Source organism: Mastigoproctus giganteus, chromosome 4 (genome assembly GCF_048544385.1).
Source record: "Mastigoproctus giganteus isolate SK-2022 chromosome 4, ASM4854438v1, whole genome shotgun sequence".
Classification (NCBI taxonomy): domain Eukaryota; kingdom Metazoa; phylum Arthropoda; class Arachnida; order Uropygi; family Thelyphonidae; genus Mastigoproctus; species Mastigoproctus giganteus.
Window position 1 is genome coordinate 200,519,110 of NC_143578.1, and position 27,911 is coordinate 200,547,020.

The 27,911-nt window shown below is 38.2% G+C and overlaps 1 protein-coding gene across 4 annotated transcripts in view; it reads left to right on the top strand.

The window, feature by feature from the left end:
- LOC150087322 (laminin subunit gamma-1-like) overlaps positions 1 to 27,911 on the top strand; it is a 327,255-nt gene that overhangs the window by 101,439 nt on the left and 197,905 nt on the right. For all 4 annotated transcript variants that reach the window (XM_090371124.1, XM_090371125.1, XM_090371126.1 and 1 more), the window contains 2 exons: positions 6,965 to 7,072; positions 9,808 to 9,944. In XM_090371124.1, coding sequence (XP_090227250.1) covers positions 6,965 to 7,072; positions 9,808 to 9,944 — 245 coding nt within the window. The remainder of the gene's footprint in view (positions 1 to 6,964; positions 7,073 to 9,807; positions 9,945 to 27,911) is intronic.

Here is a 27,911-nt window from a genome sequence, read left to right on the forward strand (position 1 = left end):
TCAAATGCATTAGGGCCTATTTATAGGGTGTTAATTTTTTTTAAAGAAATTTATTCTACAGTACTGTATTGCAACTGTATTCACACTAAAACTCTCCCCCCCCTCTCTCGCTCTCTCTCTCTCTCTCTCTCTCTCTCTCTGTCATGTTTACAGTTTTATTGCCTTGCTAAGTGATGTGCATGCCATTGAACTGCTTCAAACAGCCCAAACGAAGTTTGTAAATTCTATATCAGCAGTGGTGAGCATATTAACATATTCTGCAATCAATTCCATGTGTAATTGGCAGCTATCGGAAGTCTAATTAGTGTCACTGTTTCTGTAATGACCTTGTTGTTCACTTGCCTTCATGGCTAAATGAAGACCTATGAAAACACACGTGTGCATTACCAGCAATGAACGTGTTTATCCGAAATGTTACACTTCAAAAAATCTAAGCAGCAGGAAGGTTTTAAAATCAAAAAGGACAGCATTAGCATTAGTAGAGGCATTTGATGCAAGAAAGCAAGCTTATGCAGCATCAGCCAAAAAAAAAAAAAAAAACCACTTCCACTTCACCCCTCTGTTGGTTCAAAATACCTGTCCAGCTGAGCCTTAAACTTATTTAGGCTATCAACTTCCACGACAAGGAATGGAAGTCTGTTCCACCAACCAACCACTCGCTGGCTAAAGGCAAATTTCCGCACGTCTATCCTACATCTGTCTTTCCTCAATTTGAATTTATGCCCTCTCAGGTGATTATTCTGAGCGAGAGGAAGTATCAAATCAGCATTGAGCATGCTCAAACCATTCAATGCTTTATACACCTCTATCAGATCACCTCACTGGTGCCTAGTCTCCAGACACTGTAATTTGCAAAACTTAAGGCTTTCTTGGTAAGATCACCCCTTTGTTCCATTCACTAATCTTGTTGCCCTTCTCTGTACTCGTTCCAGCAGCTCTACATCCTTCTTGAAATGAGGCCTCCAGACCTGTATACAGTACTCTAGGTGTGGCCTGACCATTGCCTTATACAAAGGAATAATCACCTCCTTATCCCTGCTAGAAAAATTCCTATATATCATTGACAATACACCATGAGCTACTCTTGCAGCCAGTCTGCACTGCTCAGAGAACTTCATATCTGCCTGCACAACCACCCTCAGGTCCCTTTCATTCTCTACCACTGTCAGTGTAGTACCACAGAGTTGATACGTTGCTCTGGGGTTGCTGTTTCCCATGTGTAGTACTTTACATTTGTCAATGTTAAACTGCATTTGCCACCTCTCAGCCCATCTGATCAACCTTTCCAGATCCTGTTGCAGCAGCATAGTGTCAGTAGTGTCCTTGACAACCCTGCCTACCTTTGTATCGTCTGCAAACTTCGACATTAAGCTTGATATACCATCATCAATATCATTTATGAATACAGAAAACAATAATGGACCCAACACTGAGCCCTGAGGGACTCCACTAATAACATTAGTCCACGACGAGCAGTGTCCATTGATTACCACTCTCTGTCTTCTCCCCCTCAGCCACCCCTTTATCCACAGCAGCAATTTGCCTCCAATGTCACACTGCTCCAGTTTGTGCAGCAGTCTTCCATGTGCAACAGTATCAAAAGCCTTTCTAAGATCCAAGTATATAATATCAAAGTTATTCCCTGCATCCAGTTCCTTTGTGACTGCATCATAGTATCCAATCAAATTGGTCAGGCAAGACTTCCCCTTAACAAAACCATGCTGTGTCCGAGCTATGACTGAAGTCTTGTCTAAATGATCCTGCAGTGCTTCTTTAACTAGTGCCTCCATTAATTTTCCAGGAACAGAAGTTAAACTCACAGGTCTATAATTACTTGTGTCAGCCTTTGATCCTCCTTTGTGAATTGGGGTCACATTTGCACATCTCCAGTCTGTGGGTACCTCCCCTGAGTCCAAGGAAGCTCTCATAATTATGGCTAAGGGTTTGCTTACTTCCTCTGCTGCCTCCTTTAATATAACTGGATAGATCCCATCCACGCCGGGTGCCTTTCTTGTGTTTATCTTCAACAATTTCTCCTCCACTTTACTCTCAGTTATTACAAGATTCTCTAGCTTACTGCTAGAGTTGAATACACCTCTGGCTTTCCCCTCGCTGGGCTCCTCCGTAGCCAGGTGGGAAGGAGCAGCAGTGCGTAGCACACGCTTCTTGATTAGACCGGGGTTCGAGCCCGTCACCACCAAATACGGAGGATGCGGAAAGGTCAGGGAGTGACCACCGCATATCCCGGAGCAATATGGCCTTAGTTGCTAATGCTCCTAAAAACCAAAAAATAACAAAAAAAAAAATAACAATAGCTTTCCCCTCGCTAAATAACTCCTCATGTGTGAATGTCGATGCAAAATATTCATTTAGTTTGTTAGCTACCTGAGCAGGATCATCAACAGTTGACCCATCGATATCAAGTGGACCAATCTGATTCATCCCCCTTCCTTCTAGAGTTTACATAAGTAAAGAACTCTTTGCTGTTTTTCTTTGCATCCCTTGCCAAAGATTTCTTGTAATCTGCCTTCGCCTGCCTAACCTCCTTTGTAACTTGGTTACAGATCAACTTGTATCTCTCATAGGCTTCTGTGTCATGTGTTAATTTGTATGTATCCCATGCACGTTTCTTCTCTACCGTATGCCTTATCAGTTCATCTGACATCCATTTAGGTCTAAACCTTGAACAATATTTCTTAGTTGGTATATAAAGCCTAGTAGCTTCCAAGATAAGTTCTTTGAATGCTTCCCATTTTGCATTTGCTGTTGGTAACATCATCAGTTGGTCCCACTGTATAGAATTTAAATACTGTCTCAGTCCATCGTAGTCGCCTTTACGGAAGCAATAACCCTTCCCTTTACCCCTAATGGTAGTTACCTCTTTGAGTAAATCCCACTTCAGCACACTGTGATCACTGCCACCTAGTGGTTCATTTATCTGCAGATTCTTAATGCATGAAGAATCACTGCTGATAATCAAATCAAGAGTATTCCTCCCTCTAGTTGCCTCCCAAACATGCTGATGTAGAAAACAATCATCCAATAAATTCACAAAAGCCTTGCTAGTGTGTGAGTGACCAGCCCCCAAATTCCAATCAATATCTGGGAAATTAAAATCTCCCATTATAAGATTCTCTGATTTACTGGCCCACTATTTCCCTGTACAGTTTCTTATTATACTCATCAGAGTCATTAGGCCTATAGCACACTCCTACTCTCAATTTTGATCTCCCAATGCTTATGTCACACCAAACTGACTCGACACTGCACTGTCCAGCAATGTCCACTGGCTTCACTTCCTTGGATTTTATGTATTTCTTAACTAATAGCATAACCCCTCCTCCCTTCTTATCCAGTCTATCCTTTCTGTAGATGTTGTACTCCCCAAATTCCAGTTCTGCATCCCTTATATCTGTGTGACACCACGTCTCTGATATCCCAACAATATCTGCCTTTGATGTTTTGAGCAATACCTCAAACTCATCAAATTTATTACTAAACTCCTAGCATTGGTGTACACGCAAGTATACATGTTCCTATTTCTATTCTTAGCTACCCTAACACAACCCATGTGTTTACTTGTACCGCAATGACTCCCAGCAGTCTCTGAAATATCCTGAATCTTGTTTTTCAGGTTTCTGCTCATTCCAATAGAAGCAGTGCAAGAATCTCTTTCACCTCTGCCAGTGGCTACTGTTAATCTATTCATCTTTGTATCCCCCCAAGCTAGCAGTTTTTCGACCCACCCAACTCTGCCTCGATAGCATCAGCAAATATTCTTGCACCCTTTCTATTTAAGTGTATCCCATCCCTGTAGAAGCAATCTCTCCTGTTAACAAGTACAGTCCAGGCTGAAAAAAATTCTACCCCTTGAGCCTTGCACAATCTTTCCAGGGCCGAACTGATCGACAAGGCTCTCATCATATACTCCCTCCTATCGTGTCTGGGCAGAATTGCAGACACTTTCAAATTCAACCCTATTTCACGGCTTTTTTTCAACAGTGACCTGTACTTGTTAAGCAATTCTGCCGGTCTCCTACTCCTGATATCGTTAGTGCCAACGTGTACAACTATATCACCTTTTGTGCCCTTAAAAGATGATATCTGCTCTACGTCATCAACCTTTGCCCCTGGCAGACATACCCTGGTCCTGTTCCACCTATCCTTTTTACAAAGCATGTTCCCCGTTTCCCTGACAATAGAGTCACCAACAACTACTAGTTCCTTTGGGACCAGCGCATTCTGCCTTGGGGGTTGCCGCTGTGTTTCACGATGACCAAGTGCAAGCTCTGGCGTTGATGTGGCCAGCTGAGGGCTTGATGGGCTGAAGGCCCCATTTTGGTCGTGGGCCTAAATGCACCGCATTGGCATAGTTACGCCATTGGTCTTAGAAGTGTGTGTGTGTGTGTGTGTGTGTGTGTGTGTGTGTGTGTGTGTGTGTGTGTGTGTGTGTGTGTGTGTGTGTGTGTGTGGTTTTTTTTTTTCTTTTTTTTTTTTAATGAGGTTTTAATGTTACTGATTCATTGGGAGATTCATCCTGATTTATGAAGACATAAGTTGACCTTTAGATCATTTTTCAAGAATAAAATTCTGGTCTGGTGCATTTGATAATTGTAGAAACAATGATTTATGATGTATTAACACAGGTGTGTGTGTGTGTGTGTGTGTGTGTGTGTGTGTGTGTGTGTGTGTGTGTGTGGGTGGGTGGGTGGGTGGGTGTGTGGGGTCATCTTGAGAGCTGATGTATAGTAATTTATCTACGAGTCTACTGTGAATATATACCAGTTTTATTCATTTGGCAATGAAGTAAATATATATGTTTATAATAATAATACCAGCCATTAAAATCACCCAAAAACTGATTAATTAACTATACTGCTCATCATTGAAATTACCCCACCTAAAAGGAGTGTAAGCTCAAAATATGTGAGTGACAGATATCAGTTCTTAGGAAAATGCAGTGCACATAAATATACATTATGATCTTTGTGAACAGTGATACAAGCAACACAAACATCACAGTCGTAAGTTGAAAAGGTGGCGAATATCATTTTGGCAAACATTTAGCTGTGCTTCTTGCACTTGTGGTGCAAGGGTTGGGCAGCAGTTGCAGGTATGGCTGGACTGGCAGGTTATCCCCAGTGATTCCAGAAAGTTTTTGGCCCCATCTGAATCAGTTATCATGTCATGACTAGGTCGATGATCCAAATTTTCTCTCAGTCCCAGCAGTAATTGCCAGTCTGTTCTGGATCAATTTTCTGCTGGTGGAAGTTCCATCATATCACATAAATCCCCACACTAGATGGAAAAGGTCCAGGTTCAAATCTGCAATAATGCCAGGACTATGTGCTGGCATTATGGCAGTTATGTGCTTTTTTCACTCTGTGGCTGAGGTAGTTGGTCTCTTGGAAACTTGGGTATTTCATCGGGGAAACCTAACCAGAGAATATACAAACTATTTATGGGTACAATAAACATGGGTGGTTGAAGTTGTTCTTGGGTAGCTCTAACGTGACAATTTAAAAACCTCATGAATGTGTTAAATGGTGACAGACCCAGTGAACTTGCAAGCTAAGGAAGTGTTTCTGTATCATGTAGGCATTGTTGGGATATAAGAGCTGTTTTATATGAGTGGGCATTATCTTGCTGGAATATAACATTTGGGATGGAGTTTACACAAAGCAGAAGCAGCCTTCATTGGTTTCAAAATAATGTTTTTCCATAACTGTCATTAATATAACCAGAGATGAACAGCTGTTGTAATTAATGGCTCCTTATGATGATGATGATGATTCTGGGTGTATATACTACTCCATAATAGAGGTTGGATTACCTCTGTCCCTTGCATAACTCCAGAGGTGCATATGGCTGTTACTGGATCCTGAAAAGAAACCTAATTTGTCACTGAAGATGACAGCACAATACCATTCTTGTCCCATGATGCCATTTTTGTCTTCCGAATCTGATGAGCCAACTCTTTCTCATTTTCTTACTGTTTTGTTTTCCAGCTAATCTTACATTCATTTTTATAGCACCTTCAGATTTCTACTAGAGTGATAATAGACTCCTCATTGAGGCGCCTCCGTAGCCAGGGGGGAAGGAGCAGCAGTTCGTAGCACACGCTTCTTGATTAGACCGGGGTTTGAGCCCGTCACCACCAAATACGGAGGATGCAGAAAGGTCAGGGAATGACCACCGCATATTCCCGGAGCATTATGGCCTTAGTTGCTAATGCTCCTAAAAACCAAATAACAACAACAACTCCTCATTGAATGTTGTACGGCACTGATTAGCATGCTAATCATTTATGCTAATATATGGCAAAGTTATGCATGGAAATTTTGAGGCAACTCCCTCTTACTCTTTCTGGAAATACAGTAATTAGGAAAATTTCAATGAGAAGCAGTAGTATTTGATGGACACATAGACATTATTAGCGATATAGTGCAAGGAAGCCCGAGGCTTTTGCTGCACAAGCAAATAAAAAAAAAAAAAATCCTTATTTACCCAGGAGAGAGAGAGAGAGAGAGAGAGAAGTAGAAGGGAATCACCAAGAAAGAGAAGAATGATAACATCCAGCTTAGGACCCTGGGTGTGCCATGCCCATACTCACCAGATATGAGCCCCTGACATAGCCTAGTGAGCTTGAGCACATAGAGGAATCTAAGTAGCCAAAGCATTTTATGGCATCACATTCTAGTTTTAACACACTTTTTTAAACATTTAAATTAATTAATTAGTTAAATTATTCGATTAGTTAAATTTAATGAAAATAAACAATATAAGATCCAAACATATTTTAGGACCTTATATCATCGAGTATAGCACATTTCTTCACTAACATATATTTTCAAAACTAAAAAACATTTTTTAAAAAAGAGGCTAGCCACCTACTGATGAGCAAATATTCTTTGTATCTATTTTTATATTCTAATGATGTTTATTCAGCTTATTTTATCTGTAGAGCTTGTGGTTGTCATGATGCTGGTGTTGCTCATGATTCTTCTTCCTGTGATCCTGAGGTGGGAAAATGCCCATGCAAGGATAATGTCGAAGGACAGCGCTGTGACAGGTAGGTCAAAATACTATCAACAGTTTTTTTAAAAGGTATTTGCATATTTGATAAGACCCTTGAATGGGACTTATCTAATACAATTCAATCAATTACACATTAAAACTTTACAGGATATTCACAGAATCCTCAGTCAAGTAGTGCTCTTATTCATTATGTATTTGGAAGAAACAAAGGTATAGTTTGTTATTATTGTATTTCAGTAGTATAGCCAAGATTTGGAATGGGGATGACAAAAATCTGTGTGATCAAAAAATGGAGTAGTAGAAAGTTATTATTTTTGGTCTACTTTATATTTCAAACATCAATTACAAAATCATCAAACATATAGAAAAACTATTGTATTATAAAGGATTCTCAAGTTCCTAAAGAAAACCACATAAAACACATCAGATAAACAATCTACATCTAAAATTTTTTTTGTTAAACAGCTTGTGCATAAAATGTAATTTTATCAAAAACAGTTCTGTGTTGCATATACAGTGCAACCTTAATATAATGTGCCCCTTCATGCTGCAGTTTTGGATATGCTGCAAGTATGACATGTCCCCTAAAAGAAATTATGAAAAAAAGTAGTATGTTCAAAAAACTAGGAGTTTCATATTGGAAACTGGAAAATGTGAATACTGTATATATTCATATCTTCTGTGCATCCTACTACCATATTTCAGAGAGGGGGAATTAGATAAAAATTGGCTGTATATATATATATATATTCAGAATAATTTTTGTAAACAGCAGAACACATCCGAGACTAATTGCTCTAGACACCCAGTTTATCCTCTCAGCTAGAGATGCAATAAAAAAGTATATCAGTGGAATGCTAATTACAAACAGCTACCTCTAGAGGGGAATATGGCTACCGTTCATCAAGTGAATTACATTAGTTACAAAGTAAATTTTTGTAAACAACAGCACACGACATCCTTTCTTTGACTAGAAGTTACACTTAGGATAGCAAAAAACTACTAAGGGCTAAACTAAACAAAAATATACATGAACCGAGAAGTGATTTATGGAAAAATTATGTGATTTTACTTTGGCACTATGATAGGCCGGACAGTTTGGTTTTGATTTAGTTTTCTCAAAACATTGTAAATTCTAGGGCATCAGAAATAAATACACAGAAAAATTAGTAAATCAATAGGACTGAAGTAATGACTACCAAAAGAAAAAATTATATAGTTGAAAAAAAGTGAAAGATTACCAAAAGGGTTAAGAGTGGTGAAACAAAATTATTTCATTATTTCATTAAACCATTGTAGTATATTTCGTGAGTGTGGGATTCCAGAAGGAATGATCTGCAGTTGGATGCAAGATATAAAAAAAATTATGTAGACTCTGTAGAAAATGAAGTAGGTCTCCAAAGAAAGAAAACTAGACTTTGTGAAACACCAAAATGAATAAAGTTGAAATTTTTATGATATTAAATAATACTTCAATTTTTTACTTTTGAGAGTGATTTGTTGGTCATTAGAATAAATTTCCTCCATGAGCAATTTAGGCTAATAGCTTGGAGAATTCAAAGGCTTGATTAAAACAATGATAGTAAAAGTATAATTACTGTAATTGATTTTTATTAAATCATTTATTAATTGAATAAATTCAATACAGTTAATTAAAAGAGAGGTGTATTTCTGATATTTGGCTCTAGGTGACAAAGCTCCAATGGCCAAATATGTGCCTTTGTCCTTGATGTACATAAAGGTGAATAAAATTTATCCAGGAATGAATTCCCTAATTTTTTAATATACTATAAAATATTTTTTATTTATATGCACAATATTAAAGCAAATACCTTAAAAGCTCTGAAGTGTAAACTTAGTAAACAAATGCAGCTATAAATGAGCATGAACTCTAACAACATTAAATGAAACATAAATTATAGCTCACATTTATGTCTAAGCACTTTTAAAAGTGCTAATGCTGCAATAGTGTTAAGACAGCCTATACATGCTAGATGTTTTACAGCATCTACAATTAGAGAATTTGATTCACTATGCTAGCGGTTCCCAAACGCTGGTTCGCAAACCCCTGGGAGTCTGCAAAAGTGTTCCAGGGGGTTCGCACTGAAAATTATGTAATGGCATCTGCTTAGATTTACATAGGTATATTTTTGTAAACTACAAAATATAACTAATAATAAACAATAAAGTAAAATAAAATTAAATATAAAGTAAAGAATTTACAACGGAAGAAACATCTCCCACAATTCCTTATACTGTAATTAGTTTACTATCTTACAGTATATTGTGTTAAATAAATGTTTCCCACATAAAATATATTTTTTTCATTCTCAAAAACCATTGTTATGTATGAAAAACATTGTTAATATACTTAATAATAATTTTTATTATTACTCTATCGCTTATAAAAACGTAGTACTGGAAATATTTTATAATAAAAATTCAGAATGATTATACAATTTCAGAGAATATAGGCGTAGTGGTTTGCAATAAAAATATTAGATTGAAAGGGGTTTGCAATAAAAAAATATTATGTTGAATGAGGTTTGTGATTCAAAAAAATTTTGGGAACTGCTGCACTATGTTAAACAGGGATAATTTCTTATTCATGGTGTACTAAATATCAAAAGACAGACAGTAGATTGAGTCATGTAGTGAAGCTGGTTCATTATTATACACATCTTATCGTATGCATAATTACCATACTCATATAATATATTTCATGCACTTATTTTTAACAGTTATGTTATTAATGACTCTTTTTAATAGGTGCAAGCCAGGATTTTTTGATTTGCAAGTGAAAAATGAGTTTGGTTGTCTGGCATGCTTTTGTTATGGCCATTCCAGTGTCTGTACAAGTGCACATGGCTTCTATAAGAAAATTATTGAAAGCAATTTCAATGAAGGTAATTTTGTATTGGAGTAAAACAAATTTTATTATTAATATGTTTATAAATACGTTGGAATATTCTTAAAGTAACTAAAATTGACATTAGAATAATTTCTTAGTAAAATTCCCAATTAGATTAACCAGTAGTATTATTGCTCAGTTTTGTAACACAGGTGGTATTGTGGCCATCAGCATTTAGTTTACTTAATCCATTCAAAGCCACTTCAGTCATTTAAACACTTAATTCGGGTCTCCTTGCAGGTGCCTCGTTTCCAACCACTGCAATTTGCAGAATGAAGTCTTTTGTGGTAAGAATAACCTTTTGTGTCCTTAGATAATTTTGTTGCTCATCTCTGCACTATTCAATGAGATAATCATCTCCTTTTCCATTCTGGCAAAATTCCTGTATATCATTGACAGAGCCCCCATGAACTGTGCTAGCATCCTCTCTGAGCTCAGAACTTCAAAAGTGACCCATGAGTGACTATACAGTCACTCATGGGTCACTTTTGTTCTCTGTCACCTTGAGTATGGTACAATTCAATTGGTATATTATTCTGGGATTACTGTTGTTGATATGCATTAAGTTGCATTTATTGATGTTAAACCTCAGTTGTCACTTCTTGGTCCAATTTTTTCTAGGCCTGGTTTGCCTTAATTCTTGCTATTAACAACCCTACCAACCTTTGTATCATCTGCAAACTTAGACATTAAGCCTGGTATGCCTTCATCAGTATCATTGTTAAATATAGAAAACAACATGAGTCCAACACCAAACCCTGGGAAACTCCACTAATAACATTAGTCCATGAAGAATAGTGTCCATTGATTACCATTCTCTTTCTTCTGTCACTCAACCATCTCTTTATGCATAGATCAATTTGCCCTTAATGCCACGCTGCTCCAATTTGTACAGTAGTCTTTTATGTGAAACAGTATAAAAAGTGTTCCTGAAATCTAAGTATATGATATCAAAATTATTTTTTGCATCCAGTTCCTTTGAGACCATATTGTAGAATCCAATCAAATTGGTCAAACAAGATTTCTGCTTAACGAACCCATGCTCTGTCTAAAGTATAATTGCAGCCTTGTCTCATTGATCCTGCATTACTTCTTTAAGCAGCACTCCATTATTTTTCCTGGAACAAAAGTTAAACTAACAGGTCTGTAATTACTCTTGTCACCCTTTGACTCCCCCTCGGTGAATTGGGGATACATTCACACATTTCCAGTCCATAGGGACTTCCTTTGAATCAGATGCTGTCATAATTATGGCTAAGGGTTTGCTTATTTCCTTTGCTGCCTCCCTTAATATAATTGGTTAGATTCCATCCACTGGGCAACTCGCATGGTTAGATCAGCCAAAGTGCAACCATATGAGGGAAGACTCTTATTATTGGCTATGGAGTTCGGCAACCAGGTGCCTCAGAGGTGACCTGATAGTGGTTTATAAGGGTCTGAGAGGGGTTAATAAAATGGATTAAGGTGGAATTTTCACTGTTATAAAGAATTCCAGAATTAGGATCCATAAATTCAAGGGCGCCTTCGTAGCCAGGTGAGAAGGAGCAGCAGTGCGTACCACACGCTTCTTGATTAGACCGGGGTTCGAGCCCGTCACCACCAAATACGAAGAATGCGGAAAGGTCAGGGAATGACCACCGCATATCCCGGAGCAATATGGCCTTAGTTGCTAATGCTCCTAAAAACCAAACAACAATAACAACAACCATAAATTCAAATTACAGGAGAAGAGCTTTAGACTAAATTGTAGGAAGTTTTCTTTTAGCTAGCAAGTTGTTGATTTCTGGAACAAGTTGTCTTTGCTGGTAGTTGTGGCTGACAATTTTAAATAAATTCAAAGGTCAAACTGGATAGTTACTTATGTGGGCGGGAGGGGAAGAAGTACATAATCTGTATTTTCTTATCTACATGTTTTTTTCTCCTTTTTTTTTTTTTTTTTTTTTTTGCCAGTGCAGCAAAAGCCTGTGGCTTTCTTGCACTATATGGCAAATGCTATTACTATTACTTTCAATGGTAATTGGCATACATATGCATTTTTGTTAGTCAATGGCATTTCCAATGAAGGCAAGTGAAGGTGAAGATCATTGCAGGAATACTAATTATACTTGATGGCCATGGATTACTCACAGAGCAGATGGCACAGTGTGCCAAAAATATGCTCACCACTGCTGATGTGGAATGTTTATGACTTCCTTGGGCTATCAAATGCAGTTCCACTGTTGCACTTCACAAGGCAACAAAAAAAAAATATGGGAATAATTGCTATAATATCTTTTTAAAAAAAGTGTGGGAATAACGTAATAATATACTTCTTCTAAAAAAAAAAAAAAAAAAAAAAAAAAAAAAACCCCACCTCTACCATTGGTACAGGTAGTTTTTTTTTTTTTTTTTCAAAATGATTTCAACAAGTAGCCCATGAAGATTTTCCTTGTCTACAAGCCTCTACAAAACTAAAACATTATTGTGTGAACAGGGTAGATGATACAAATCTGAAACTACTTGCAGGTGATAGAAGATATCTCCAAATTTTATTCACCAACTGAAAAAGTGCACTGTGCAGTTAATGGTAGCATGATCGCAAAACTAATCATGACAGAATTTACCAACCCCAAGAAGGTCCAGCATGCATTTTGGTTCAACAAGTTACAGTCTGCCACTACTGTTATGCATAAATTTTGAACAAGGTATAAAAAGAAGCCACTGAGTAGGCCTACAATTATGCAGTGGTGTGGAAAATTCATAAAGGACCTGTTTGTGCAGTCGTCTTGGCAGATGTGGCCCAACAGAAGTTGCCGAGGGCACAGTGGAGTTGGTTCAAGGAAGGTTTATGCAAGCAAAGCTCAGGAAAATCCGTAAAATGTGCCAGTTGTGAGCTTAACGTGTCATGGGGGTCAGCAGTGCCAGGACACAGAATTTAATGCTCATGCAAACGGATAAGTTTTTTTGGAAATTTTTACTGGCTTCTTGATTAATTAACATATTAACTTGTGTTTTAAAAATAGATTGAAGAGTCTTAGTCGTTCGTTAGTTTATTTTTTAAATTTAGCTAGTGATTTTGTAAGTTACAACTCACTACCCCTACTGTAATTGTATTGGTGTTTTGGTGCAAATATCATAGCACGTAATCAGTAGTGCAGAGGAATAGTAGGGTTTTAATTGTGATAAATAAGTAACTCAGTGGTTCTAATCACTTGTTGGGCACATATCTTTTTTGTGTTTAGCTAAGGATATAACTAATTTTACATTATGATTGTTATGTTACAGTGTAATGTATATCTCGAACTTGATAGCGTAAGGTATAACGTAAAACTAGATAGGTAATACATATCACTGCATTTATCTATTAAGGAAGGAATCTATTAGCTTAGTGTAGTATTGGCAATTGATCAATTAAATTTATTAATCTTATTAATATTCATTGTTAATCAATTAAATTGTATTTAAGTGGAAATCACACCCAAAGTGGAGCAGCAAGGCAACGAGCACAAAGTAGTAGTGGGAGTTCTATGGCTGGGGGGAGAGCCGAAGGGGGCGATTCTCCAATGCATCACAGCCTAAAAAAATGTGTAACTTGGGAAATGTTTGCAGACCTTCCCCAAGGAGAATGTCTTTGTGTGTGCTGCTACGTGTGGAGAGTGTAAAGAAATTCAGCACCAACTCAGTGTTCTGATCTATGAGAGTTTGAAGGGTAGGGTAAATGCTCTTGAAGGAATTAAAATGGTATGCCCTCAGCTGCCAAACCCAATGCCAGAATTCATTCTTGTGCATCAGGCAACACACAGCGGCAACCTTCAAGGCAGAATGCACTGGTCCCACAGAATGCACTGGTCATCATGGAACAAATAAATACATATGCTGTGTTAGGATAACTAAGAATAAGAACAGGTGCATGTATACTTGCATGTACACCAATACTAGGAGTATAGTAAATAAATTTGATGAATTTGAAGTGCTAGTCAAGAGATCAAAGGTGGATATTGTTGGGCTATCAGACGTGGTGTCAAACAGATATAAAGGATGCAAAATTGGAATGTGGGGAGTACAGTGTGTACAGAAAGGATAGACAGAATAGGAAGGGAGGAGAGGTTATGCTGTTAGTTAAAAAACACAAAATCAAAGGCAGTGCATCCAGTTGACATGGATGGATGGTGCAATGTTGAGTCAGTTTGGTGTGACATAAGCACTTGGAAAGCAAAAATGAGAGCAGGAGTGTGTTATAGGCCTAATAACTCTGATGAGTACAACAACAACTGTACAGAAAAATAGAGTGGTCCAGTAAATCAGAATGTCTTATAATGGGGGAATTTTAACTTCCCAGATATTGACTGAAATTTGTGGATTGGTCACTCAGACACTAGCAAGGCTTTTGTGGATTTATTAGATGATTGTTTTCTACTGTAGCATGTTCGATAAGCAACCAGAGGGAGTAATACTCTTGATCTGATTATCAGCAGTGATTATGAATGCATTAAGAATTTGCAGATAAAGAAACCACTAGGTGGCAGTGATGACAGTGTACTGATGTTGGATTTACTTAAAGATGTAACTACCATCAGGGGTAAAGGGAAAGGTTTTTGCTTTTGTTAAAGTGACTACAGAAGTCTCAGACAATTTTGAAGTGAAACTTCTTTAGGTGCACCCCAGGCAGTTTTCACATAGGAGTAACTTGTGTCCTTGGATTGACAAATATCGCCACAAATTGATTCATTTCTCCCCACCATTGTACCACTCTGTACCAGGCACGAGCAACACTGCATTGTATGTAGCAGTGACACATGATGCAATCAGTATCCCTACAGCATAGTCACGATGTAACTCACATGCGTGTTGCATTTACATTTTAAGCCACTATATCTCAGCTTCTAATAGTCTGATTTAAAAAATTTAAAAACCGAATATTTCTTTTGTCATTCTCTACCATATTTCATAAAACATTTCGACGGAAAAAAATTATAATTCAGCGTGCTGAAGACTAATAGTGATATTTGTAAGGCATAAAAAGCACGTGGCATCAGATGGTATTTAAAACCATTGGACCTCGATAGAGCTGGAATCACTTTGTTCTTGAGAGAGCTACGACAGCTGTTACAAGCTGACATTTGACTTACAAACTCATTTAGAAATGCTGTTTGAAGAAGAGCATGATCTCGAGTTGCTACAATCTTCACATTATTCTTGAACCAAAACCAATCACACTAGGACCAGACTAAACTGAAATCATTATCCAGGAATGTACGTTTAAACTGTTCATGGATGCTTCAGTGTTTCTGAAAATCAGTATACGGAGTGTCATACTTCATCATATCTTAATTTTCATCATTTAATTATAATCATATGAGTCTCAGGGAAATATGACATCATATGATTATATCTAAAGGCAAGGATGATCTGCTTGACTGATCCATTTGCTCCTGCTCTGGCTGTGTATTACACCCACCACATGTTGAATGATTTGATGGAGTACTTCTGGCAAGCAGTTTTGGCTTCTTTGCTTTTCTTTTATGACTGGGCTTCGAGAACACTATAGCCAGGTGGGCAGGAGCAGCAGTGCGTAACACACGCTTCTTGATTAGACCAGGGTTTGAGCCCGTGACCAGTAAATACAGAGGATGCAGAAAGGTCAGGAAATGACCACCACATATCCCCGGAGCAATATGGCCTTAGTTGCTAATGCTCCTAAAAAAAAAATAAATCAAATTGAGAACACTAATGAAAGAGGACTAGTTCTTGAAGAGTTTGTAGCTGCCTCGGGGATGGAGATATTAAACACACAAGAACACGTTCCGACATATTCAACTGTCCATGGGCAGTCATATATTGACTTTACCATGGCAACTTATGCTATAAAGTCAATAAAGAATAAAGTCAAAACTTGGCAGGTGTTGGAAGATTATAAAATCAGTGATCCTAACAGCATCTCCTTTAGTATTGTTAATAGAGATGAAATAAGAGAATGTTGTGATACTGGGAGATATTTGATTAAAAATGCAGTGTGGCCTAAATTCCAAAGTTTATATATAAGGTATGTTAATGAAGTAGATTGGCAAGTGTTAACATGTGAACAGTATGTTGGAAAATTGACTGAAATTTTTGTGAAAATTTGTAATTCATGTATGAAAAAGAAGATGGTTACAAAGCCAGTTTTTTGGTGGAGTCAAGAACTTACTCAACTCAGGTCTCAAATCGTGATATTGAGAAGGCAATATCAGAGGCAACAAAGGTATAGAAATTTAGATATATGTAGTATTTATTTTGAGTTATGTTGAAAGCAAAGGAAACAATATGTTAAAGCTGTCAATGTGGCTAAGATTATGTCATGGAGAAAATACATTGAAGAGCAAGAATCCCAAGATCCATGGAGTACCGTTTTTTAAAGTACTAACAAATAAGAAAAATTCTATCTGAAGTTGTTAATACCATTGGAGTTGGCAAAAATCAAACATTAATTTGGCACAATTCTGTTCACAGAATTCTGGAAGACCTCTTTCCTGATCTTGGAATTAGGAATGAAAGCCTAGAACAACAACAAATGATAAAAATGCTCAGTATCAATCAATGAATGTGGAGCAAAAGTTCTCAATTGAAGAATTTAGTGAAGCCATGGGCCGTGCAAAGGATGGCTAGTCGCCGGGCCCAGATAAAATTGAAGTTGCTGTTATGAACAAGTCATATGAATTGAAACCTGAATTGTATGTTGAGTTATTTAATAAGTGTTTAGAAGAATGAGTCTTCCGCCAATGCTGGACAAATGCTCGGGTGAAATTAATTGTAATTGGTACACAGGACACTGTGTATCAATTGATACACACACACAGTGGAGCAAAGTATTAGCATTAGCATTAGCATTAGTAGAGGCATATGATACAAGAAAGAAAGCTTATGCAGCATCAGGCAAAAAAAAAAACCCATTCCCATTTCACCCCTCCGTTCGTTCGAAATACCTGTCCATGCTGAGCCTTAAATTTATTTAGGCTATCAACTTCCACGACAAGGGATGCAAGTCTGTTTCACCAACCAACCAACTACCCGCTGGTTAAAGGCAAATTTCTGCACATCTATCCTACATCTGTCTTTCCTTAATTTGAATTTATGCCCTCTTAGGCGATTATTCTGAGCAAGAGGAAGAATCCCATCAGCATTGAGCATGCTCAAAACATTCAAGGCTTTATACACCTCTATCAGATCATCTTGCTGGTGCCTAGTCTCCAGACACTGTAATTTGCAAAACTTAAGCCTTTCTTCATAAGAGCAACCCTTTGTTCCAACTAATCTTGTTGCACTTCTCTGTATTCGTTCCAGCAGCTTACATCCTTCTTCAAATGAGGCCTCCAGACCTGTATACAGTACCCAAGGTGTGGCCTGAACATTGCCTTATACAAGGGAATAATCACCTCCTTATCCCAGCAAGAAAAATTCCTATATATCATTGACAAGACACCATGAGCTACTCTTGCAGCCAGTCTGCACTACTCAGAAAATTTCATATCTGCCTGCACAATTACCCCCAGCTCCTTTTCATTCTCTACCACTGTCAGTGTAGTACCACAGAATTGATACACTGCTCTGGGGTTACTGTTTCCCATATGTAGTACTTTACATTTGTCAATGTTAAACTTCATTTGCCACCTCTCAGCCCATCTGCTCAACTTTTCTAGATCCTGTTGCAGCAGCGTATTGTCATTAGTGTCCTTAACAACCCTGCCAACCTTTGTATCGTCTGCAAACTTGGACATTAAGCCTGATATACCATCATAAAAATCATTTATAAATACAGAAAACAACAATGTACCCAACACTGAACCCTGAGGGACTCCACTAATAACATTAGTCCATGATGAGCAGTGTCCATTGATTACCACTCTCTGTCTTCTCCCCCTCAATCGTCCCTTTATCCATAGCAGCAATTTGCCTCCAATGCCACACTGTTCCAATTTGTGCAGAAGTCTTCCATGTGCAATAGTATCAAAAGTCTTTCTATGATCCAAATATATACTATCAAAGGTATTCCCTGTATCCAGTTCTTTTGTGACTACATCATAGTATCCAATCAAATTGGTCAGGCAAGACTTTCCCTTAACAAAACCATGCTGTGCCCGAGCTATAACTGAAGTCTTGTCTAGATGATCCTGCAGTGCTTCTTTAACCAGTGCCTCCATTAATTTTCCTGGAACAGAAGTTAAACTCACAGATCTATAATTACTTGTGTCAGCCTTTGATCCTCCTTTGTGAATTGGGGTCACATTTGCACATCTCCAGTCTATGCGTACCTCCCCTGAGTCCAAAGAAGCTCTCATAATTATGGCTAAGGGTTTGCTTACTTCCTTTGCTTGCCTCCTTTAATATAACTGGATAGATTTCATCCACCCCGGATGCTTTTTTTATGTTTATCCTCAAAAATTTCTCCTCCACTTTCCTCTCAGTTATTACAATACTATCTAGCTCACTGCCAGAGTTTACTTCACCTCTGGCATTCCCCTTCCTGAATAACTCCTCATGTGTGAATGTAGAGGCAAAACACTCATTTAGTTTGTTAGCCACCTGAACAGGATCCTCAACTGTTGAACCATCAATATCCAGTGGACTAATCTGATTCATCCCTTTCCTTCTAGAGTTTACATAGGTAAAGAACTCTTTTCTGTTTTTCTTTGCATCCTTTGCCAAGGATTCCTCATAATCTGCCTTTGCCTGCCTAATCTCCTTTGTGACTTGGTTACAAACCAGCTTATATCTGTCATAGGCTTCCATGTCACCCATTAATTTATATGTATCCCATGCATTTTTCTTCTCTGCCATATGTCTCATTAGTTCAACTGAAATCCATTTAGGCATAAACCTTGAACAATATTTCTTAGTAGGTAGGTAAAGCCTAGTGGCTTCCAAGATAAGTTCTTTGAATGCTTTCTATTTTGAATTTGCTGTTGGTAACATCATCAGTTAGTCCCGCTGCATAGAATTTAAATACTGTCTCAGACCATTGTATTTGCCTTTACGAAAGCAAAAACCCTTCCCTTTACCCCTGATGGTAGTTACCTCTTTGAGTAAATCCCACTTTAGCACACTGTGATCACTGCCACCTGTTGGTTCCTTTATCTGCAGATTCTTAATGCATGAAGAATCACTACTGATAATCAGATCAAGCGTATTACTCACTCTAGTTCCCTGCCAAACATGCTTATGTAGAAAACAATCATCCAATAAATCCACAAAAGCCTTGCTAGTGTGTGTGTGTGTGTGTGTGTGTGTGACCAACCCACAAATTCCAGTCAATATCTGGGAAATTAAAATCCCCATTATAAGACTTTCTGATTTACTGGCCTACTCTATTTCTCTGCACAATTGCTCATTATACTAATCAGAGTCATTAGACCTATAGCACACTCCTGGTCTCAATTTTGATCTCCCAATGCTTATGTCACACCAAACTGACTCGACACTGCACTGTCAAGCGATGTTGACTGGCTTCACACTTCCTTGGATTTTATGTGTTTCTTAACTAACAGCATAGTCTCTCCTCCCTTCCTGTCCTGTCTATCCTTTCTGTACACATTGTACTCCCCAAATTCCAGTTCTGCATTCCTTATATCTCTGTGACACCACGTCTCTGATATCCCAACAATATCTGCCTTTGATGTTTTGAGCATACCTCAAATTCATCAAATTTATTTACCAAACTCCTGCATTGGTATACACACAAGTATACATGCACCTGTTCCTATTCTTAGCTGCCGACCGGGCTAGCCGAGTGGGTCAAGTGCTTGCCTGCTTGCCTGGCAACCTAAAGGTCGCTGGTTCGATTCCCGCCTCGGGCTTGGATCAAAGTACTGCAAAAACCTTGGGAGGTGCATTATGGCCGCAGAAGCCTATGCACCAACAACTACCAAAAAAAATAATAATAATAAAATAAAATATTTAGCTACCCTAACACAACCCATGTGTTTACTAGTACCGCAATGGCTCCCAGCAGTCTCTGAAATACCCTACATCTTGTTTTCCAGGCTGCTGCTCATTTAAATAGAAGCAGTGCAAGAATCACTTTCACCTCTGCCAGTTGCTACTGTTAATCTGTTAGTCCTTTTGTCCCCCCAAGCTAGCAGTTTTCCGACCCACCCAACACTGCCTCAATAGCATCAGCAAATATTCTTGCACCCTTTCTATTTAAGTGTATCACCTCCCAGTAGAAGCAGTCTCTCCTGTTAACAAGTACTGACCAGGCTGAAAAAATTCTATCCCTTGAGCCTTGCACAATCTTTCCAGGGCTGAATTGATCGACAAGGCTCTCATCATATACTCCCTCCTATCGTGTCTGGGCAGAATTGCAGACACTTTCAAATTCAACCTTAATTCATGGCTTTTTTTCAACAGTGACCTGTACTTGTTAAGTAATTCTGCCTGTCTCGTGTGCACGTTGTACACGTTGGCACTAATGATATTAAGAGTAAACGTGTACAACTATATCACCTTTTGTGCCCTTAAAAGATGATATCCGCTCTACGTCATCTACCTTTGCCCCTGGCAGACATACCCTGGTCCTGTTCCACCTATCCTTTTAAATACCATGTTCCACATTTCCCTGACAATAGAGTCACCAATAACTACTAGTTCCTGTGGGACCAGCACATTCTGCCTTGGGGGTTGCCACTATGTTCCTTGATGACCAAGTGCAAGCTCTGGTGTTGATATGGGCAGCTGAGAGCTAGATATGTCCTTGCTATATTTGTGGTTTTGGGGGAGCATTTGACTGGCTATGGTGAGAGGGTATCTTGGTAGAATAAAGATTTCTAATTGTTCACAGAATTTATATTCTGTATTTAAGAGTTATTTTTATTCTAGAGAAATAGTTGTAAATAGTTGTTCATGTGGATGTCCACAATACTCGGTACTCGGCTGCTTTGCATGGAACATCATATTAGATGAATTTTTAAAGAAACAGATTTCCGGCATAACCTTTATAGCGTATGCTGATGATTTGGCTGTATTAGTACAAGGAAACTCCCGTTCTTTGATTGAAAACAGAGCAGCAGAGGTTTTAGGTATGTTAGAAAATTGGTGCCAAAATTATAAGTTGCAAATTTCCAAGAGAAAGACTGTTCAGATGCTTCTGAAGGGGTGCCTTAGTATAAATCGTGCCCCTACTGTTAGACTTTATGGAGATGCGGTTCGGTATGTTTGAGTCATGAGGTATATAGGCTTATGCTTTGAAGAGCATCTCTTTTTTACTGAGCACATCATTTTTGAAAACCAAAAACGGTTTATATGCAAAGTTTTGGAGGATCATTAGGACTGATTGGGGAATCAAAGGACGATCTTTAAATTTATTATATGTCTGTTTGTTCCTCCCAATCATGACCTATGCCTCTGAAGCTTGGATTCATAGCATTAATAATGTTATTATACAGAAATATTTGATTCAAGCTCAGAGATTTGCTCTTCTTTGGTTGGCACGTGCATGCTGGACTGTCTCCTCTGAAGCATTACAGATTATTTCTGAAAGGCTTACTGTGCAGTATGGGCAGTGGTGGGATTCAGCCGGTTTGCACAAACCTGTTCCTAGAATTTCCGGAGTTTGCTGAACTGGTCCCTAAAATTTCACACCGAACAGCATGCGAGCTACGCTACTTTTGATCTTTGTTTGGTTTTCTTTTTTACCTTGAAAAGGGGGAGGAAGGTGATAGAGAAACGGTTTTTAAAATTTTTGATTCCCACCACTGAGTACGGGGTTTTGCCAGGCCTATTATTATACAAAACATGGTATTAAAAGGACTATTCTGGGCATAACATCTTGCCCAGAGGAAAATAGGAACTATTCTAAAGTTGATTTGAAATCTGAGAAAAAGAAAATTGTACGTAATCTTAACAAATTGTCATTGTTAAGATTACGTGAGCAGGGGTCTGTGGTGAACCGGAAACATTTGAACATGTTATGCTGGATTGTCATTGTTATTTGGATGTCAGATCTAAATTGGAAAGATCAGTTGGTATTTTATAGAAAGATCGACTCTGGGTTCTGTTCACAGATCATCGCCTCCTTGCATATTTTAATGACTTCATGAGTGAAATATTTAGAAGACGGACAACACTAATGCGAGATAGCGGTGGCCTGCCTCCTCGTAGAAGGGATGGGAATCCACCTGATTAAGATTTACAGATAGGAAGTATAAAGTCGATTGGCGCCTCCGTAGCCAGGTGGGAAGGAGCAGCAGTGCGTAGCACACGCTTCTTGATTAGACCGAGGTTCGAGCCCGTCACCACCAAATACGGAGGATGCGGAAAGGTCAGGGAATGACCATCGCATATCCCGGAGCAATATGGCCTTAGTTGCTAATGCTCCTAAAAACCAAATAACAACAACATAAAGTCGATTTCTCTCACTTGGGGCCTAGTGGCCAAATTGAAAGTTCAAAAAAGAAAAATAAGAAAGGAAACTATGTATGAGCTCTTTTCATTGTCACAATTCCAATTCAGTTAACAGCACAATATTGCAGTTGATAGCCACAGATAGGCTGCGGCCTAGGAAATGGCCTTTAGTATTAATGGAATCTTAAATGTAAAATGAGGTTTGAGGATTCTTCATCGTTTTCATTTGCAGTATCAACTTTCATGACTCCTTCCAAATTCACTTCTAACATTTCTGGGGAGATGTAAAGCTCTGAAGATGTGGATAGACCTTCTCTGGCTTTTTTTTCAACTCCATAACCCGTGCCTTTACCTTTAACTATTGCAACATCTTTCTTTATCTTCCAACTATTGGTTACGTTATCACTAGCTGCCAATGTTTCCTGAACTTTAAGCTTAGTGATGTCGTGTGATTTGTGAGTAATGATGAGGTCAAGAATATTCTCATCCCTACGATTTTCTTTAACATGCTGGTACAGTCAGTCCTCATATAACACGTGTTTACACTATACGAATTCGATCATACACGATTTATAAATAGGGGAACGATATCTTATATAACACGAACTGAATTCGCTCATGCACGATTCGCCTTTGTGTTTACAAGAAATGGCAGTCGAACGCAGAATCACCTCCAACCGAACGCAACACGATAGGAATGAAGAGAAGATTCTGAAAATGTATTTATGTTTTTTATATCAGTGAAGGGGAAACACATTTCACCATAATAATGTAAAAACCATCACAATTCCAGCTATCTGTATAATCACAAATGCAATTAGATTGAGTTTACTACCAGTTTATAACAGATTCCACTAGCAGAAACGCAACTGGATTTTTATTGTTTTATGGTAGTAACTCCTAGAAATGTGAGGTGTTAATATTGTATCTCTGCCTTTACGGTGTTGTTTATTCAGTTGCTACACGCCCCCAGCTTTGTTTATGTGTATCAAGCGTGCCTCCTCATTTTATAATTCTGCTTTATTTCCTAAAAATTAGTAAAATACTTAAAAGGTGTAAAAAGGAAGCATCCTGGTGAAGACACTGCAGATTTGGAGAGGAAAAGAAAAGCAATATCGATAAACAGAGGCGGACTGAGTCAAAAATTCTTACCCGGGAAAATTTATAGTGGCCTCATACTATGGTTTATGGCCAAAATCACACCCCGGTGGGCCGGAGGCCGGTGTGATTATGGCCAGTCCGCGTCTGGGATAGAGAAAAAATATCAAATTGTGAAACACTTTGAGCGAAATGAAAGACCAAGTGATATTGCACATGCTACAGACCTAAATGAAGCAACGCCGTGAATTACAAAGAATGCAGAGAAAATAAAAATATCTTTCATAGCAGGAACAACTCAAAGTATAATTAAAATCCATTAGATTAAGACACAAAGAATTGGAAGAGCTGGAACGGCTGTCATCTGTTTGGATAGAAAATCAAAGAAAAAACAAGTTTGCTTATGATAGAAGCAAAAGCAGTAGCAATATTTTATTATGTAATAGTCGTAATAAAATACGTATTTTATTACGATTATTTATTGTGTTTGGTAATGTTTTGGTTAGAAATGTGTGTTCAATCTTGGGTGGTCGGCACCTAACCCTATTTTTCCCATAAGGCCTGTTGTTTATATTGCACGATTTTGCATTGCACGAGGGTTTCTAGGAACACAACTATCGTGCTATACGAGGACTGACTGTACAAATAATAATCATCTAGTTTATTTAATAATTTTGTTTGCCATAGTGAGTTTCCCCCCACTTATTCCAATCAATTGGGGCAGATTGAAATCACCCATAATAAGACATTTTTGCTTGCTTACCCAAAGGCAACCTCCGTAGACAGGACCCTTTTGTTCCTGTCTACAGAGGTTGAAAATACCAGAAGGACACCAATTAAATTTGTGTCTGTATTAGAGAGTGTCCATTTTGGAGAGGTTGTCTAAGACGTAATTTCTAATTCTGGCCAGCACCCAAGCCTGACTATCCACAACAAGTCTGTTAAGGGAGGTTTTACTATATTAATATTGGCAGATGATGCAAGGAAGCAAGCTTATGCAGTTTCATCCATTTAGCATTAGCATTAGCATTTGATGCAAGAAAGCAAGCTTATGCAGCATCAGCCAAAAAAAAAAAAAAAAAACCCACTTCCACTTCACTCCTCTGTTCGTTCAAAATACCTGTCCAGCTGAGCCTTAAACTTATTTAGGCTATCAACCTCCACCACAAGGGATGGAAGTCTGTTCCACCAACCAACCACCCGCTGGCTAAAGACAAATTTCCACACGTCTATCCTACATCTGTCTTTCCTCAATTTGAATTTATGCCCTCTCAGGTGATTTTTCTGAGCTAGAGGAAGAATCCCATCAGCATTGAGCATGCTTAAACCATTCAAGGCTTTATACACCTCTATCAGATCACCTCGCTGGTGCCTAGTCTCCAGACACTGTAATTTGCAAAACTTAAGCCTTTCTTCGTAGGGGAAAAAATCCTACCATCCCACTCTGTCCATTCCCTCTAATAATTTGTATAATTCTTTCTTAAATTCATTCAGATTTCCCATTTCCACAGTGCCAGATGGTAGTTCATTCCAGTAAGAAATTTCTCTCTGGCTGAAGGCAAATTTTCACACATCTATCCTGCAACTAATCTCTGTCAGTTAAAATTTGTGTCCCCTAATGTGCTTTATCTAAAAAAGAGTAATAGCATCATCAGCATTTAGTTTATTGGTAACTAAATGTTGATAAATGCTTACTTTACTGATTAAAGTGTTTAAGACTTTAATCAGTTCTCTTTGCAGGTGCCTGGTTTCCAGATGATGCATTCTATTGAATGCATCATCTGGGATGAAATGAAAGATTTCATCTTAGCATGAGTACCCTTTTTTGGCCTTGATTTATCTTGTCGCTCTTCTCTGTATCTGTTTCAACAAATCCACATCCTTCCTAAAATGAAGCTTCCGGACCTGTATGTAGTGCAGCATAACCATTGCCTTATACTGTGAGATAATCAGTTCCTTGTCCCTGACAGAATTCCTATATTCCTATATATTATTTGACAGAACCCCAGGAGCTGTCCTAGCAGCCTGTCTGCAATGCTCAGAGAACTTCTATCAGGCCTGTACAATTACTCCTTTGTTTCTTTAATTTTTCACCACCTTGAATTGGTACCACCCATTGCATTTTATTCTGGGATTACTGCTTCCCATATGCAGTACCTTACATTTATCACTGTTAAACCTCAATTGCCAATTCCCTCCAGTTTTTTCAGGTCTTCTAGTAGTATTCCTCGATTCCTCTCATTAACCATCCTGCCAACCTTTGTATCATCTGCCAAGTTCGAAAATAAGTTCAATATACCTTCATCAATATTGTTGATAAAAATTAATGATATTGATGATAGTGCTAATGGGATAGCATAGCACAAAGGGAATATAGGTTACAAAAACAGTGACAAGCAGTTATCCTGAGCCAAGTAATCACCATATTATTGAATATGATAGTTCTATTACTCCCAGTTCACATAAACCTAGGTTTGGTGAAACAGTTCATAGAAGCTTTATGGCAAAAATGGAGGCTGTTTCAAGTCTATGTAGTAAATTTCATACTCAATGCAGAAGTACAACTTTGGTTTTTTTTTTGTAGACAAGCATTAGGAAACAATGCACGGTTGAAAGAATACCAAAATAACAGACTATTGAAGAAAGAAGTGTGGATTGCTTTAAGGATATTAGTATTAGTAGTGGCAAATGATGCAATTAAGCAAGTTTATAGAGCAAAGCAAAAAAAAAAAAAAAATTCCATAACATCTTTCAGAGACTGCTGGGAGTCATTCCAGTACAAGTAAAAACATAGGCTGTGTTAGGGTAGCTAGGAATAGGAACAGGTGCATGTATACTTGCATGTACGCCAATGTTGGGAGTTGGTAAATAAACTTGATGAATTTGAGGTGTTGGTCAAAACATCAAAGGCAGATATTGTTGGGATATCAGAGACGTGGTGTCACACAGATATAAGAAATGCAGAAATGGAATTTGGGGAGAACAGGAAGGATAGACAGGATAGGAAGAGAGGAGGAGGTTATGCTATTAATTAAGAAACACAAAATCCAAGGAAGTACAGCCAGTCAACATGGCTGGACAGTGCACTATCGAGTCAGTTTGGTGTGACATAAGCACTGTGAAATAAAAATTGAGAGTAGGAGTGTGTTATAGGCTTAATGACTCTGATGAGTATAATAAACAACTGTACAGGGAAATAGAGTGTGTCACTAAATCAGAGAGTCTTGTAATGGGGGATTTTAATTTCCCAGTATATATTGACTGGAATCTGTGGGTTGGTCATTCACACACTAGTAAGGCTTTTGTGGATTTATTGGAAGATTGTTTTGTACAGCAGCATGTGCAGGAGGTAATTAGAGGGAGTATTCTCTTGATCTGATTATCGGTAGTGATTCTTCATGCATTAAGAATCTGCAGATAAAGAAACCACTAGGTGGCAGTGATCACAGTGTGCTGAAGTGGGATTTACTCAAAGAGGTAATTACCATCAGGGGTAAAGGGAAGGATTTTTGTTTTCGCAAAGGCAACTACGGAAGTCTGAGACAACATTTAAATTTTATATGGTGGGACCAACTGATGATGTTATCAACAGCAAATTCAAAATGGGAAGCATTCAAAGAATTAAATTTGGAAGCTACTAGGATTTTCATACCAACTGAGAAATATTGTTCATGGTTTAGGCCTAAATGGATGTCAGATGAACTAATGAGACATATGGCAGAGAAGAAAAATGCATGGGATATATAAATTAATGGGTGACATGGAAGCCTATGACAGATATAAGCTGGTCTGTAACCAAGTCACAAAGGAGGCTAGGCAGGCAAAGGCAGAAATATGTAAAACCTTTGGCAAAGGATGCAAAGAAAAACAGCAAAGAGTTCTTTATTTATATAAACTCTAGAAGGAAGGGGATGAATCAGATTAGTCCACTGGATATCGATGGTTCAACTGTTAATGATCCAGCTCAGGTAGCTAACAAACTAAATGAATATTTTGCATCTAAATTTACCCATAGGAGTTATTCAGGGAGGGGAATGCCAGATGTGAATTAAACTCTTGTAGTGAGCTAGATGATTTTATAATAACTGAGAGCAAAGTGGGGAGAAATTGAAGATAAACATAACAACGGCTCCTGGGGTGGATAGGATCTATCCAGTTATATTAAAGGAGGAAGCAAAGGAAGTAAGCAAACCCTTACCCATAATTATGAAAGCTTCCTTTGACTCAGGAGAGGTACCCATGGACTGGAGATGTGCAAATGTGACCCCATTTCACAAAGGAGGATCAAAGGCTGACACAAGTAATTATAGACCTGTGAGCTTAACTTCTGTTCCAGGGAAATTAATGGCGACACTGGTTAAAGAATCACTGCAGGATCATATAGACAAAACTTCAGTTATAGCTTGGACACAGCATGGTTTTGTTAAGGGGAAATCTTGTCTGACTAATTTGATTGGATACTATGATGTGGTCACAAAGGAACTGGATGCAGAGAATAACTTTGATAACA